At 41.0% G+C, this 14,050-nt stretch overlaps 1 protein-coding gene across 1 annotated transcript in view; it reads right to left on the bottom strand.

Annotated features, from left to right (window-relative positions):
* Positions 1-6,231: 6,231 nt before the first annotated feature.
* Positions 6,232-14,050, bottom strand: part of fbln1 (fibulin 1) — a 32,070-nt gene continuing 24,251 nt past the window's right edge. The window contains exon 17 of the mRNA XM_032523611.1: positions 6,232-6,626. Coding sequence (XP_032379502.1) covers positions 6,487-6,626 — 140 coding nt within the window. The 3' untranslated portion in view covers positions 6,232-6,486. The remainder of the gene's footprint in view (positions 6,627-14,050) is intronic.

Below are 14,050 nucleotides of genomic sequence, written 5' to 3'. Positions count from 1 at the left end.
AGGGCTGTAACCGATTGTCCCTGTAACCACAAGAAAGGGTAAAAAGGGAAGGAGGGTGAGGGGATAGAGAATAACTTGGAGCTCAGCATGGATTGGAAAACGCTGAGTTAAATGGCTTTAGCTCAATGGCTTCCAGAGTCTCCTCTGGCTTAACTACATTTTAACCCCAATCTTATCTGTAGCATCTGCTTTAAACTTACCACACAACAAGACAAGGCTGTGTGATACATGGTTTGTATAACATCATCATACACACAGGATACGGTGTCTAACAACCAGTCTGGTTTCTCTGAACTTTACACTAATAGGTCAGAATGAAGAAGGCTTGATCTATTTAATTCACCCAGACATGAGAGGAAACAGAAAGATACATCATCACAGCGGTCTACCAACAATGTAGGCCATATGTCCATTAAGTAGGCATTTCTTTCTGTTTTGTGAAATAGATGTGTGTGTTCACAAGGGTGAATGCTTTGTCAACAGACGTATTGTGTGCAGAGTGTGTCGTTGTGATGAAGTGGCATTAAGTTTACAGACCTGCTTGATGGGCGCCCATACTGTAGCCGGTAACCATTAACCAAACCTACTTTGTGCAAATGACCTAGTATCAATGCAGGAAACATTTTGATGGATTTCCCCAACGTTCCCCAAGTTACAAAGGCAGAAAACACCCTGTTGAAAAACAAAATGTGACATATTAATTATTTTTGGCAATTGTAAGCTACATGTAGTCACACAGTAAAGCTTCATGCCAGTGTGCAAGATTCAAAGACCTTCCACTCATTAATATCACAGATGACCTTTGTCTCATTGCGGTTCCTGGAACCTAAATCGCCCCATAGTCATGCACACAGTCAAATGGAGCATTGAGCAGGCAGAGATACAGTGATGTTAATGGGCAAGCAGGAAAAAGCATTGGGGCTGTCACCAAATTGAAAATGTGCCTTTTGACGCTTTAAGTCCTTTTTTTCATGGTGATGTCTCTGAACAATTGGATAATTAATTCACTGAATCTCTATTCTTAAAATGTGAGTGTACCCAGAGACAGTGGTTTAGAAACAATGACATACAGATGTGCTTTGGAAGATCGAGCCTTGCCATTATAAACCCATAAATAGTATTTCTATCAAAAAAAAAAAGCTCTCATTGAGCTCAGGCAAAATCAATTATAGCTTCCCTTTTAAGACTGGGATTGGTTCAGACTGAGTATGTTAGCAGGCTCCTTTTTGTCTTATTCAAATCTGCTTCACACATGTGTGTTATGATTTTGGCAATTCCAAAGCCAGACGTTTTCTTAGATTGTGTTTATAATGTCTTACCCAACATATCTCTTAGCTAATAGGAACTCCGTAGTTTACGCTTGGTTCATTGCAGATTGTTATGAGTAATTTGATGAAGAGTTATTGGGTGTGACAGATTCTGACCACTGTAAGTGATGATTTTAAGTGTCAAACTCAAAGGGCAAGTGCAAGTGAGTTTCACGATTCCATACTTGACACCTCTGAACAACACATACAGTACGTAATGGTTCCACTTGCATTGAAAATGAAATCCATTGACAACTCCTCATGTTTGCAGAGCAAATTTCCTTTCTCCTGATGTATTCCCTGTCTGGTCACTGCTTTGAGACCCAAAGACATCTGAGATGTTGCAGAGGTGTCCACTGAGGGGTGACAGTTGGGTGTGTGTACTCAACCACAGACAAAACAACACTTTGGCAGACATAGCGAGCTCCCAGCTCATTTTCACATACAATGAAAGCTCAAACATTTAAGGTCTGAAGGCCACGTATGTCAGTGAAGCCTTTTGCAGAAAGTCCGCTGTGAAATCATGGTCACTGTCAGATTATATAGCTAAAGTCCTCAAGGGCCAAGCTTTACTGCTGGACCAGTTTTCCAAAGTGCAGACAGCTCTGACGCATGTTCGATATGGGCTAGAATCCCCTTAAAATCCTTCAACTGTTGAAACTGACGTGGCAATGTGAAAACGGCATATGAGCCTTTTCATAGCAATTCAATGCATTTATTTCTTTAAACATAAAATATCACTGCTTTAACTCTTAGGACATAGGGATAGTTTTCGCAATGAACAATTCACTTTCCATCCGTATTAAGAACACACTTGTTTAAAATGTCACAACGGGTAATACAGGTTGACCAAATATAGGACAAATAAATGTCACGTTAAACTCACCCATTCCATTTGAGAAAAGATGGCTTTACAGTCTAAGGTCAGCGACTATTTTAGGTGGCCATCACACCACGTTCATATGTGGTCGGATTAGTTTCCACTTCCTTCCCGATGATATGCATCCACATTAGCACTACGGACGTCACAGTGTGTTCTGAGCTGCTTGTAACAACAGAGAGACTGCACACTGAATTTTCATGAGTAGAGCCTCGGCCTATATTCCCAAATGTGATTGATCCACTGTGTACTCTGGCAACAGGTTCAGTTCAGTGGCGGTTGTAAATGGTTACCTTTGAAATCTGTAAGTTATGGAGTGGCACACTTGTATGCTTTGTGTTTTTCTTTGGGTCAAGGTGGAGCCCCTGTATAATTGGTGGACTGTCTATCAACCTAAACCTCAAAAGATTTGATTGATTTAAGGGGAGGCTATAATGGGCGTCCCATATCACAAAGCCTGTATAGAACGGGTCATGAAATATAGAGTTGTGGAGCCAATCATTTATGATCCTATTTTGGCTTGAGGTCCCAGGTCCCAGTAGACTTTTTTGTAACATTCACATCAGATTCCCACTTTGGTTTTTGTCCAATCCAACACTTTGTCAGGCTTAAGTCAGAATCTTATGGGCTTTTAATGTCCTATTTATGTCCAAGTGGAATAATTTTAAAAACGATGGGCAGTAGTTTCAGATCGTATTGCAAAGTATGTCCTACCAGATAGAAGGCTCGATTTATGAGGGGAAAAGTAAAAAAAAAATAGATAAAACAAAAACACATTGGTCACTGGTTGACTGTTTCTGCCATTTTAGTGTAAGGTGGTGACAGCTGTCCAGGGAAATACATTGTTAAAACTCTCTGGCTGTGCAGTGTTGTGTTGTGTGTGTCTGCCATCTATTGGACTTCAATGAAACACCACTTTGCAAATTTCTTTAAAAGCAGAGTAAGTGAACACTTTTTGACACTGGTGAAATATGTCTAAAAAGTGATTATCAGTGGAGATAGTCAATGTTAATTTCTTTACGGTTTATTAGGATTTACAGCATGATACTTGAGCCACATTTGCAATAAGTAGGAATCTAGACAAAACGTATTATCTTCTCAAATTTAAAAGATGTAAATTATCTTTTTTTTCTCGACTATGCCATGGACTGCAATGATTAGAATCTCAGGGAGACGTGAGCAAAATCACAAAATGTTGGTAGTGCCCATTACATGAAAGCTTTTTTGTGTTTATGGTAATGAGGAACAGTGGTTTGTAAAATAGAGGAAAAAAATAAATACCCCAACATTTATTAAAAGAACTCACTTATATCCTATAACATGTGTTGCGGTGGGAGCCGAGGTATGACGCCAGGAAAAAGAGAGAGTGGGTGAAGGCAGAAGTCGGCCGAGCACGTGCCTCCTGAGGTCTTCTGGTCTCTGTCTGGGATCAGTCCACCTCACCAACCCCTGGGCTAGACTCCCATCAGCCCCATACCCTGTCTACTCTGGGCCAGACACCACCATGACCACTTGTATTGAGAGGCCTGACCACCATTGTGCCACAACAGAGTACACAAACAAACAGAGTAGACACACACAGGTCTACTCCTCTGCCATTACGTCGACTCATCAAGCCCACTCTCGACTTAGTCATACCATAGGCCTCCATTGCAAGCAGCTCCCTCTTGGCTTTGGATGGAGAATCTGGCAAAAGAAATTTGCTCATTTGTCCCCACACATGTATGTGGTTTGGTAATGCTGCTAGGGACTGCTGCCCCAGCCTTTCTTACTGTCCAGATTCAAAGCCAGCCAGGCCTTTCCTGGGTAATGTCCTCCCACACAGTCTGGCTATATATCTTTTTTCTTGTTCATATTCAACTTTTTACGTCCTTACAATGTTTGTTTTTTTTGAAGATTTTGGTATGCAGCATTGCAAACGATTCAGAGACAATTAAAAGTGTTTCTTCAACTATGAAACTTACAGTCTTCTTTTTTTTTAGAAGAGAGCATAGACATGTACTGATTCCTCTCTTCTTTTAATTTTCACAAAATGGCCCTAAATCTGCTACTTACATACATATATTCCGGAAATTGTGCTCATGCTTTTTCCTCCTTCAAAATACATCAAAATAGACACATTACTTTCTTCTGATTAACATAGTTTGTGAAAGATATATAAATGTGCCAAAGTGCCAGAAAAAAAAAGACGTTCCACATTCTTCAAACCATGGCCATTTGGAATTTAGGTTTTAATTATCACTTGAGTAACGTTACATAGGCGTACAAGTAAGAAAATTATATCAGAAGCATTAGAAAACATGTACCATATCAAACATTGGCTAAGAGTGTGATTTTAAGATTTTGGAGTAAACACGCACACACACACACACACACACACACACACACATACGCGCTTTCTTCCCTCTTTTCATGTCGACCACAAGGTTGACCTGCTGGCCTCTATTTCCTCTGAAGAGGATATCCCCCTTCAGTAGAGCCTTAAAATCCATGACGGCAGCCAACTTGAGATCCTGATGTATGCGCCTCCTCTATTGTCTTTGAAGCGTTGGGAGGCTTTAGCTGGCACGGCCACAGTGATGATTACAGTCTCATAGTTAGGCCGTTACTGACATGTGCTCAGCTCACTTTCCCTCTGATGTGCCCCATGTTTGATGGAGAGAAGAATTCTTAGTAGTAGTTTAACTACCGCTGCCACCTTGTTCCTCTTCCTCAGTTACTCTACCAAAGAGGCTTTTCTGAACATCTTAAATCCCCCTGCTCCCAGAATGACAAAAAGACCACAAGTGAAACCCGCAGTCAACGTGTTTGTATGCATGCACATGAGTAGAAGCTTATGTACATCCTACAGTAACTTAACTGAGGGCACTCTGAGGACAAGCTGTCAACGTTGAGTACGACTTTACGGCCCCTCGACAGATATCACTGGGTGCAAAGTAAACAGAATGTTCTAAATGTCACCATAGAAACAGACGTTCCACAGACCGCCATGAAAAAAAATAAACTTGCCAAGATAGTTCTGTTTGTACGTCTCTGTTTGTTAGCTAATACTGACATGTCCGAATTATCATAATCAAGTTTCTTGTCGTTGACTTTATTCAGGGTATTGCACAAGTCATGATGTTTTTATGACCAGTGTTCACCAAATACAATGTTACTGAATGACACATTTTGCAAAGAGTATTTTTTAGGTTAGCATATTGGCAAAATAAAATTTAAACTTGTTATTAGTTATTATTGCATATATAACCAACACAGAGAGAGCAGTAAATTGATATTGAGACAGTGTGAATCATTATCATTTAAGAATTTGGTAATACAACTCTATATGGAGACATTATGATTTGCATTTTGTCACATGAGGGAGAGGGAGGTTTAAAATACTAAGTAAGTACTCAACTGTGCCTTCTAATTTCGACCAAAGGATTGTCAACAGGTCAGGACAAAGAGTAACAATGGGGCACAATGAGAACTTTAGTTGTGGTGTAAGAAGAATATGTGAAAAACTTGCTTGTTAATCGAGTAGCACCAGCTAACGTTAAAGCGATCTACTGCCACTAGTGGTAGAAGATTCTTCTGACAACAGACCTGACAAACTAGGAAGTATTAGTAAGAAGAACTGATGGGTTTTTTTTTCATTAAAGATGCACCACTTATCTCTTCACCTTCCCTATTTTCTCTACATGTTTCTGTGCTTATGACTTGTAGAACATACACATGCACAGATGTTTCTCCTTTTTCTCATTGACTTCCTGAACCCATATGTGTAGATTACATAAAAAAATTCAAATGATGTCTTTAAATTCGACTGGAAGGAAATGCAATAAACAAAAACTTAACTAAAATAGTGTTTATTCCATAGAAAAAAAAATACCTCATCCAATGCATACAGTAAGAAAGAAAAAGTGAATGCTACAAAAACAAATGCTTATATTGTCATGAAAAGAATATCGTTGAATTGAATCACATGGTCCTTAAATGACTTTTCTAAATGCATGCACTTTCAATTTAAAACTTTCTGGATGTCTCATTTCTTAAGAGAGAAACAAAGTTTCATATTTAGCTCTATTATGCCAGATGCAATGCAGGAGTGCACTCCATGCTGAGCTTGTCATCAAAACAAAGTGTAGTGCTGTCATCAGAAGCAGCTAGTAGCTTCTCATCTCAGAAACTGTCGAAAGCAATCAACCATAACAGTAGAACATTGACACTGATCTATGCATTGATGTAACAAAACCAATGTGTACAGTGTTGACAATGATTGTCTTAATACATGTGGTATAATTTGGCATCCACCTCTCAGAACCAGAACTCGGAGACAAAGACGTGAACGTTGATGATGTTCTGGCCAGAGTCACCCTGAGTTGTCAGGTTGCGCATAGACAGTTTCAGTACTGTTGCCAATGGACCAATCAGAGACTTTACCTGGCGAACAACACCTGAAGGAGACAAAGAAGAACAACATCAGTGGCAATAAGTTCCATAAAAAGAACACAGTACATTATACTGTGTTGGCTTTAGTGTCGATTTTGTCATTTCTGGAAACAGAATGGTTGAGAGGAGCAATCAGAAAAGATAAGATTGTCTTTGTGCTTTTTTGTTTTTTGATTTGATTTTGAATGTTTTTATTTATGTATTGCTATTTGATTTAAAGGGTCACCCGAAACATGTTACCTAGTGGGATCTAGCAAAGCAGATAGTTTTGGTTTTAAGTGCTGAGGTTTAGATTTTGAATTTTCGCTGCCACACCAAGACAATCGAGGATAATGGAATTTTGTTTGTGCTCAGCATTTTGCTAAATTACATTTGTCTTTCAACAGCAAAGTATCTTTTCAAAAACAATGTCCCAATGACAGGCAGCTTGATGTTGATGGGTTTCTTGCGCTAGCTGATGTAGACACGATGTTATGTTGCGGATAATCCACGGACATAATTGTCATCAGTTTATGTCAGTTCTATCACTATTTCTTTATTAGAAAATTGGTCCAATGAATACTGAACCAAACATTTGGTAAATGATTTAAAAAGGTCCTTTTCCCAGTCTTTCACTTGCCGACATCAATTCCTGTCTTCACGTGTGCCAGCTGGTACATTTGGATGAGCATTCAAATTAATTGTGGTGTTACCATACTGAACAAAGTCCAGTGATGTCGGGAGTGTCCATAACAATTGGAATTTGATTCCTCCCTCCCACCTTGCACCCTCTTCATGGACAACAGACACCCTTCTATCATAACAGATGGGTGAATTCCCATGGAATTCATTGGGTGCTCTCTTTAAGTGAACGTGCATTACACGGTGGGGGGGGGGGGAATGCCAATGTTTATACAGGCTGTCGGCAGACCTTTTCTCTGCAGAGGGCTGGTGACATTTCAGCTCTTGCCTGTTTGAACAGTCATCGCCAGAATGCAGTCAGGCCGCACAATCACCACACTGTCCTCCTATCACACCTTCAACCAATCCCTTTTTTCTCATTTCCTTTCTGATTCATAAGTGAGTCAGTTAAGTGTTCAAGTATGATGACTCTAGAGTTTAACTTAACATTGATCAAAATGACAATAGATCACAGCCACCATTTGCCTGAATTATGAGGTTCCTTTCTGTGGTACTTGTAATAAAGCAGTAAAACCCATTTGGTCATTGTTCACCACAGGGCAGATGATGATCCATCATGCGCCATCCGCTGCGTCCTTTGGGTCACGGGCATTGTTAATGGCAGAGCCCCCCCACCCAGTCATTCTCCTCCTTCCCTTTCTCCCCTCTCCTCGCTTCCTGAGGGGGCCTGGTGTTTGTGGCACCATCACTGTGGCCCACAAGGGTAAATGAGTCCCATGTGTTTGATGGAGAGGAGCAGTCACAGTCACGCGATACAGCCATGGAGGCATTCCTCCAGGAATTCATCTTTAACTCTAGAAGGAGCAGCTTTATTTTGCTTTTCTCGTCCCTCTCCGAGTCCAATCTGTGGGCAAACAACAGATTCTAGCAGATTCCAGCAGATTCCAGCAGATTCCAGCAGATTCCAGCAATAGGCACTTGGAGGAGTGTAGAAAGGGGCCCACTTCGACCAGTGTTGCCCCCTTGTTTTGGTGTTTTGGGACTGTTGCATAGTGACACTACACAGAGGGGAGCAGGACGGAGATTTTATTGTTTCCAAAGCGTCAGCACCATTTGAAAGAGCTAACCTTTGCTCAAACCTAACAACAGCCGCAACATTAAGAGAATAACTGACGTGGAAAAAGAGTTTGAATTTTTTGACGGAAAAGAGTTGTCAGACATAAGTCAATCGAGATGGTACGCAACTCTCAGTTGACCAATGCAAACTCAAAGTGAGTTCAGAAGGTTCATGATTTGCCCACGTACTTAAATCAAACAAAATCAGTTTGAAAGCTTCACTGATGGGATTAGCAAGCACACAGTGAAGATGAGTGAGATATTATCAGCACAATATGGACCACCACAAAGACAGATGGGATTCAGTACACACTAATTAATTTTTTTAGTTTTTAATAGCAGTAGGTTCGGCCTAATTCTAGTGAGGGCTCAACACTTTATAATCAGGGTCAACTGCAGGTCTGTTTTTCCCTGAAAATCACCCAAAAATTGAATATATAAAGGCCAGCTAAACAGTCTAAACAACCACATTAAGTAATTTACAAAAACAAGGCACATATCGCATCCAAACTGAAAATGTATTAAGAACATCTAAATAGTGCAATATGTGGAATGTATTTGTTTGTTTTGTACATTTGTTTGTGGTCTAATTAGCACATGAAACTGTGCTCTTAGAGCACAAATTCTGGTATAGTGCCCAATAGCTCCTCCAAATCCCCAAATTCCCTCCAAGCTCATTGTAAGTAATTTGAAACTTAACTTAACAAAACACAGAGCAGTTTTCCTCACCTCATGATAACAAACCAATGAATGTATGCATGTAAGATGTATCACGGTTATTGTAGTGATTTGTGGCATAAGAAACACCTCAATTGTCAAAACATGTTTTATACAACTTTTAGCCTTTGTTTAACTTATTTTTTGCACAGCCTTGAGGGCGAGAAAGAGGTAATTATGTTATTACAATGTGGGCCCAATTCTGCACAAAGAAGCTTGATACTAAAGGTTATGTGACCTTGACGACTCTGTGTTTCCGTAAGCGTTCCATCAAAAGCCCAGTGGTATCCTCAATGAAGGGAGAGCATCAGCTAACAGCTGGGCCTCAACAGTCTCACTGTGAACCTGAAGTGAAACCACAACTGCATACTCATCTCAAACATTGCATCGGCTGTACGGCAAAAAGCCAACAGCCACAAAACAGGTAAACTTTGATTGGCTACCATACCACCTGATATCCATATACATAAACCCCACAACTGACAATTTGCCCTATGACTGGGTTGCAAGGTCATGTAATCTGAGGCCTGAAGTTCCCGAGCAGAAGTTCCAGCTGGAAAGGTTTGTGGTGTCTTTCCATCTCACTGAGGTATCTGCCACAGGGTGCAAAGGTAACGGGGCTGGCTTGAACAGCAACCATCAAACAAACAGCTGTACAATCTGTCCACTCTCCAAAACATTCCCCCACACCATAAAGTAGCCCCTTCAGAAGAAAATAGCCTTCAAAAAATGCATGCTAGTAGCAGAGACACTGCCACAAAACAAAGTAACCAAATGCCAGCAGGCATTTGTCATCCTTCATGGCCCACAAGCACTGCAATATTGAAGGGTTACATGTAAACAGTACAATTTCTGGTTTTTCTGGTTTTTACAACTCAGCGAGGAAGTGTATGACAAAATCCAAAATGGATGGGTTTAACACCATAGACAAATGAAAAATATGCATTGGCCTCACCACAGTATTGTATAATGACACACTGGTTGTGGTGCTATGCATGCTCACTGCAGTGAAACCTTTGGAGAGTATCCAGGTGTCGTGGTGGTATACAAAGTTCCATAATGAAAAGAGGGTATTTGAGGGCATTCTTCACCATCATTACTTATATCAACTTATTTTCCAAAAAGTCCATAAAAGCTAGGAGACATGCCTGAGAAATTGCTAACTAGCTCCCTTGATTAGCAACCAATTTCAGTTTTGATAACCTGTCAGCATGGCTGAAATATAATCCATTTAAATTGCCAGCATTACCCACTGTACAAAGACTGAGTGCACTGCAGGCCCCTTGGGTACCTGATCTTGTGTTTACACTTGGTCACTGGTCACTGTCAGGTCAGGCTGTCCAAACACAACTGTGACTAACCCAAAGAGAGTTTGGGAGGCTTGCCCACTGCTGCTCTGAAAGGCCAGTACATGTGGCTTGATATTTTAAGGTCAATTAACAGCGAGTCATACTTACAGATCTCTCAGTGACATCATTGAAAAGTAGCTGTGGGGAATTGGTTGGTTCTTTTCTTGGACTTTCTGTTTTAACAGTTGTGGGCTTGAACAGCTGAGATGACACAACATGCACCATTATCTTTACCTCAACCTTTGCGCTATGTTACAAGTGACCTTTCAAAGAGAAGACTCATAACCAAGAAGAAAATAGACTTGACATTGTAGACCAAATGGAAAGGATATGAGATGAAAACCCTCTTTTTTTGCATTTTAAATTTATATTCTATTCTCCATCTTCATTATAAATGGAAAAAAGTATCTGACAAATTGTTAAGATAGTGTAATTGCATGTAATATGTACTATATGTGTACATACCAGTGTCATTTGGAGCGTGACATATCTGCTTCACCATCTCTTCATCAGTACATTGGTGGTGGAGGATCAACCGAGGAGAGCGTTGTGTGTTTGACTGTGGGTTGTTGGGTGGAAAAGACCCTGTTTTGATTAGCTGTACTAATCTCTTGTTGGGGAGACCAGGATTCCTTAGGGTCTTGGCGCGCTCTAGTGGGCCTGCTGCTGCTGCCATGTCATGATTCATCCAAATGACAGCCGCTCAAATGGAGCAAGTTGTCTGCTTATCTCCAGTGCTGTCCTAAACTCCTCACCAGCACAGCCACAAGTCAGAGCCACAAGTTCCACTGGCTCTAAAGTAGTCATGTCTCACACAGTAGGCTGACATTCCACCAGCCACTGTGGATGGCTACACTGACGACCATGACTACCTGCATAGAGACAAACTGTCCGCTTTCTCTTCCATTCATCTTACTGGCTGCCTCACTGGCTGCCAGCCCTGTGCCAATGGCAATGCAAACTGTATTTATTCTCTGCACAGGATATAAACCACAAAGGCATTTTTTCCACCTGCTTTCAAAAATGAATGGTATTTAGCTACGGCGTCTTAGACTTACAGTTTCTCCAGAGGATGGGAATAATTCATGAAAAGAATGCACTGTATTATCTGTTGCTGCCCAGTACAATAAACATAGATACAACATAAATCTTTTTTTTCCTGCTAGAAAGAATTAGACAGCAGTGATTAATGGTACAGTAAAATCCTTCCATGACAAATACTTACTCATGAAAAGGAGTAATTCGGACACATTCAAGGGATGACTAAACATGTGCTGAACGTTAATTCCACAGTTGGCTACTGAGTCAAGTAAAATTACAAGTCACACAATGGTATAAATACTGTATAGAGCTATAGAACCATATTTGCATGTTGCTTTTGTTAACTTCATACTTTGCATGGGGAAGAGGAAGACATGAGGACTGTGGGTTGTCACATCTTTTTCCCACATAAAAATAACAACTACTAAGAAATGGCCAAAGCAAAGCTGAAAGAATACATGTATGCTCAGCAAGCAATACTAGCAATACTAGCTTATGATACCCCTTATGGGAGTGGTCAAAGATAATATTGATCCCCACAATAATGTACTGTATGAGAGACAGTAAAACAGGGGAACCACCAGCATTTCATCAGAGGTGAGAGACTGAGCACCAGACTCAGCCCATGTTTCCAGCAGAGACCACAGAGCCAATGTTTTCAAAGGGAGGACCATCTACCTGCTGACTGCCAAAATCAATCATCCCATTATCAACCCTATTCAAACAACCTGTCTCTAATCAAAAGTAGAAGACAGCATTAACATGAGTAATGCATTCCTCCACTGTTTGCGTTTCCAAATATGTGTATGATGTGTTGCAAATGTTGTCTTTGTTGCAAGGATGATATTTATCGCTTCCTCTGTGTGTCTACTGTACATACCTGTAGGGATTTTGTGTGGTCGCTGCTGTGCTACTGTGGTTGTCATGGGAATCTGTAAGTGAATGGTTGGTTCTGATCATGTTTTCCAAGTGCTTGTTGTGTTTGCACAGATGCGTAAGGCTGTCAGGGTTGTCTTCCAGACATGACAGTGCTGGGAAAACCAGTGATGGATGACCAGGAACTAGAAATGAGTGGTGCAATTCTTACAATATTTGGTGTTCTGTCTGTGTGTGTGTGTGTGTGTGTGTGTGTGTGTGTGTGTGTGTGTGTGTGTGTGTGTGTGTGTGTGTGTGTGTGTGTGTGTGTGTGTGTGTGTGTGTGTGTGTGTGTGTGTGTGTGTGTGTGTGTGTGTGTGTGTGTGTGTGAGAGAGAGAAAGAGGTGTGTGCACATATGTCTATGCAAACACTGCATGCCTGTGTGTGCAGTCGACTGGTTTTAAAAGAATGAATAAGTGAGCATAACGAAAAAAGAGCGTCAGCCAATCAAACCTTTTAAGAATCACTTTTTAAAGTCAGAAATGGATTCTCAGGATTCCTAATTGCCTCTTGTGTCCCTTTTAAAAACACAAGAAGTGGCCAAAAATAATGGCCAAAGTTAGTTTGAGTTCACGCAATTGTTCATTAGTGGAGCCTCAATGTCTGCTACTTTTCACATCCCACCAAGCTGTAATACCAATGTTGGAGTCACTGGAGATACTGGAAACTAAGCTTCCTTAAGTGACACGCCAGCGAGCCTCATACAATGGTTACGCAACAGCAGCATCTGTGGGCCAAAGCAACAGCAGCACAACCCACTAAATAAAACCAATAGGGCCTTCATCACACCGTGGACGCCACACTTCACAGCGAGCAGTCGGTGACCAAGGCTCCAGTGTACAAGGCCTCAGTTTGGATATGTGATGAGCAACTGGTGCTAACATGCAAGAGCTGCATCCAAAAAGCATCCAATGGGTTTGGGAGAGAAGTGGCTCCTCACAAACAAGCCTTTCATGTGGTCGTCAGTTTAAGTGCTCTAATGCTCGGCGAGACACTGAGGCCTAGTATGGGGAAATGGAACAATACATTTAACCACATGAAGCAAAGCGCCCACGAATACTTCTGCACATATTTTCTCTCTCTCTCTTTCCTCTTTCATTGAATCACAGTCTCTCACTTTGTCTTTCTCTCTGTAATTTTATTCTCTCTCCCTCCCTTGCAAACACACATACATACTTGCCCTTGCGAATAAGCACCACTATAAACAGGGAATTTTTTCTAAATCCTGTTTAGACACACGCATACAGACACACACAATAGACGTTCTTTGACAAAATAAGGCTTATCGCACATGCAGAATTACACCATTGTGCATTCCAACAAAAACATACCATTATAACACAGTACGATATAATTATCCCTGCTTTTACTTTGACTTATGTGAATTATGGCTGTTATAAACATTTTTCTCTCATGTTGTGTGTGATTTTGGGTATGGTTAATAAGCACACATCTGTTTCTGCACAAGTGTACAAGAGAGGGAAGATGTGCGTGCTGCCCACAATCCAGCCTGAACCAGTGACAGTCACAAGCTCCCCCTCCTCCCTCTCTCCCTTTCATTCTGTAAAGACAGATGTGCATACTGACAGGCCATCCCTTCATCCATCAGCGAGAGAAGAAGAAGACGCTGTCCTTACAGTACCACCCTGCCTGCATCTCAGCAAAAAAA

The sequence above is a fragment of the Etheostoma spectabile genome, chromosome 8 (genome assembly GCF_008692095.1).
Source record: "Etheostoma spectabile isolate EspeVRDwgs_2016 chromosome 8, UIUC_Espe_1.0, whole genome shotgun sequence".
Taxonomy (NCBI): Eukaryota; Metazoa; Chordata; class Actinopteri; order Perciformes; family Percidae; genus Etheostoma; species Etheostoma spectabile.
The sequence above is the reverse complement of the archived record's forward strand: the minus strand, read 5'-3'. Positions and strand labels throughout refer to the sequence as shown.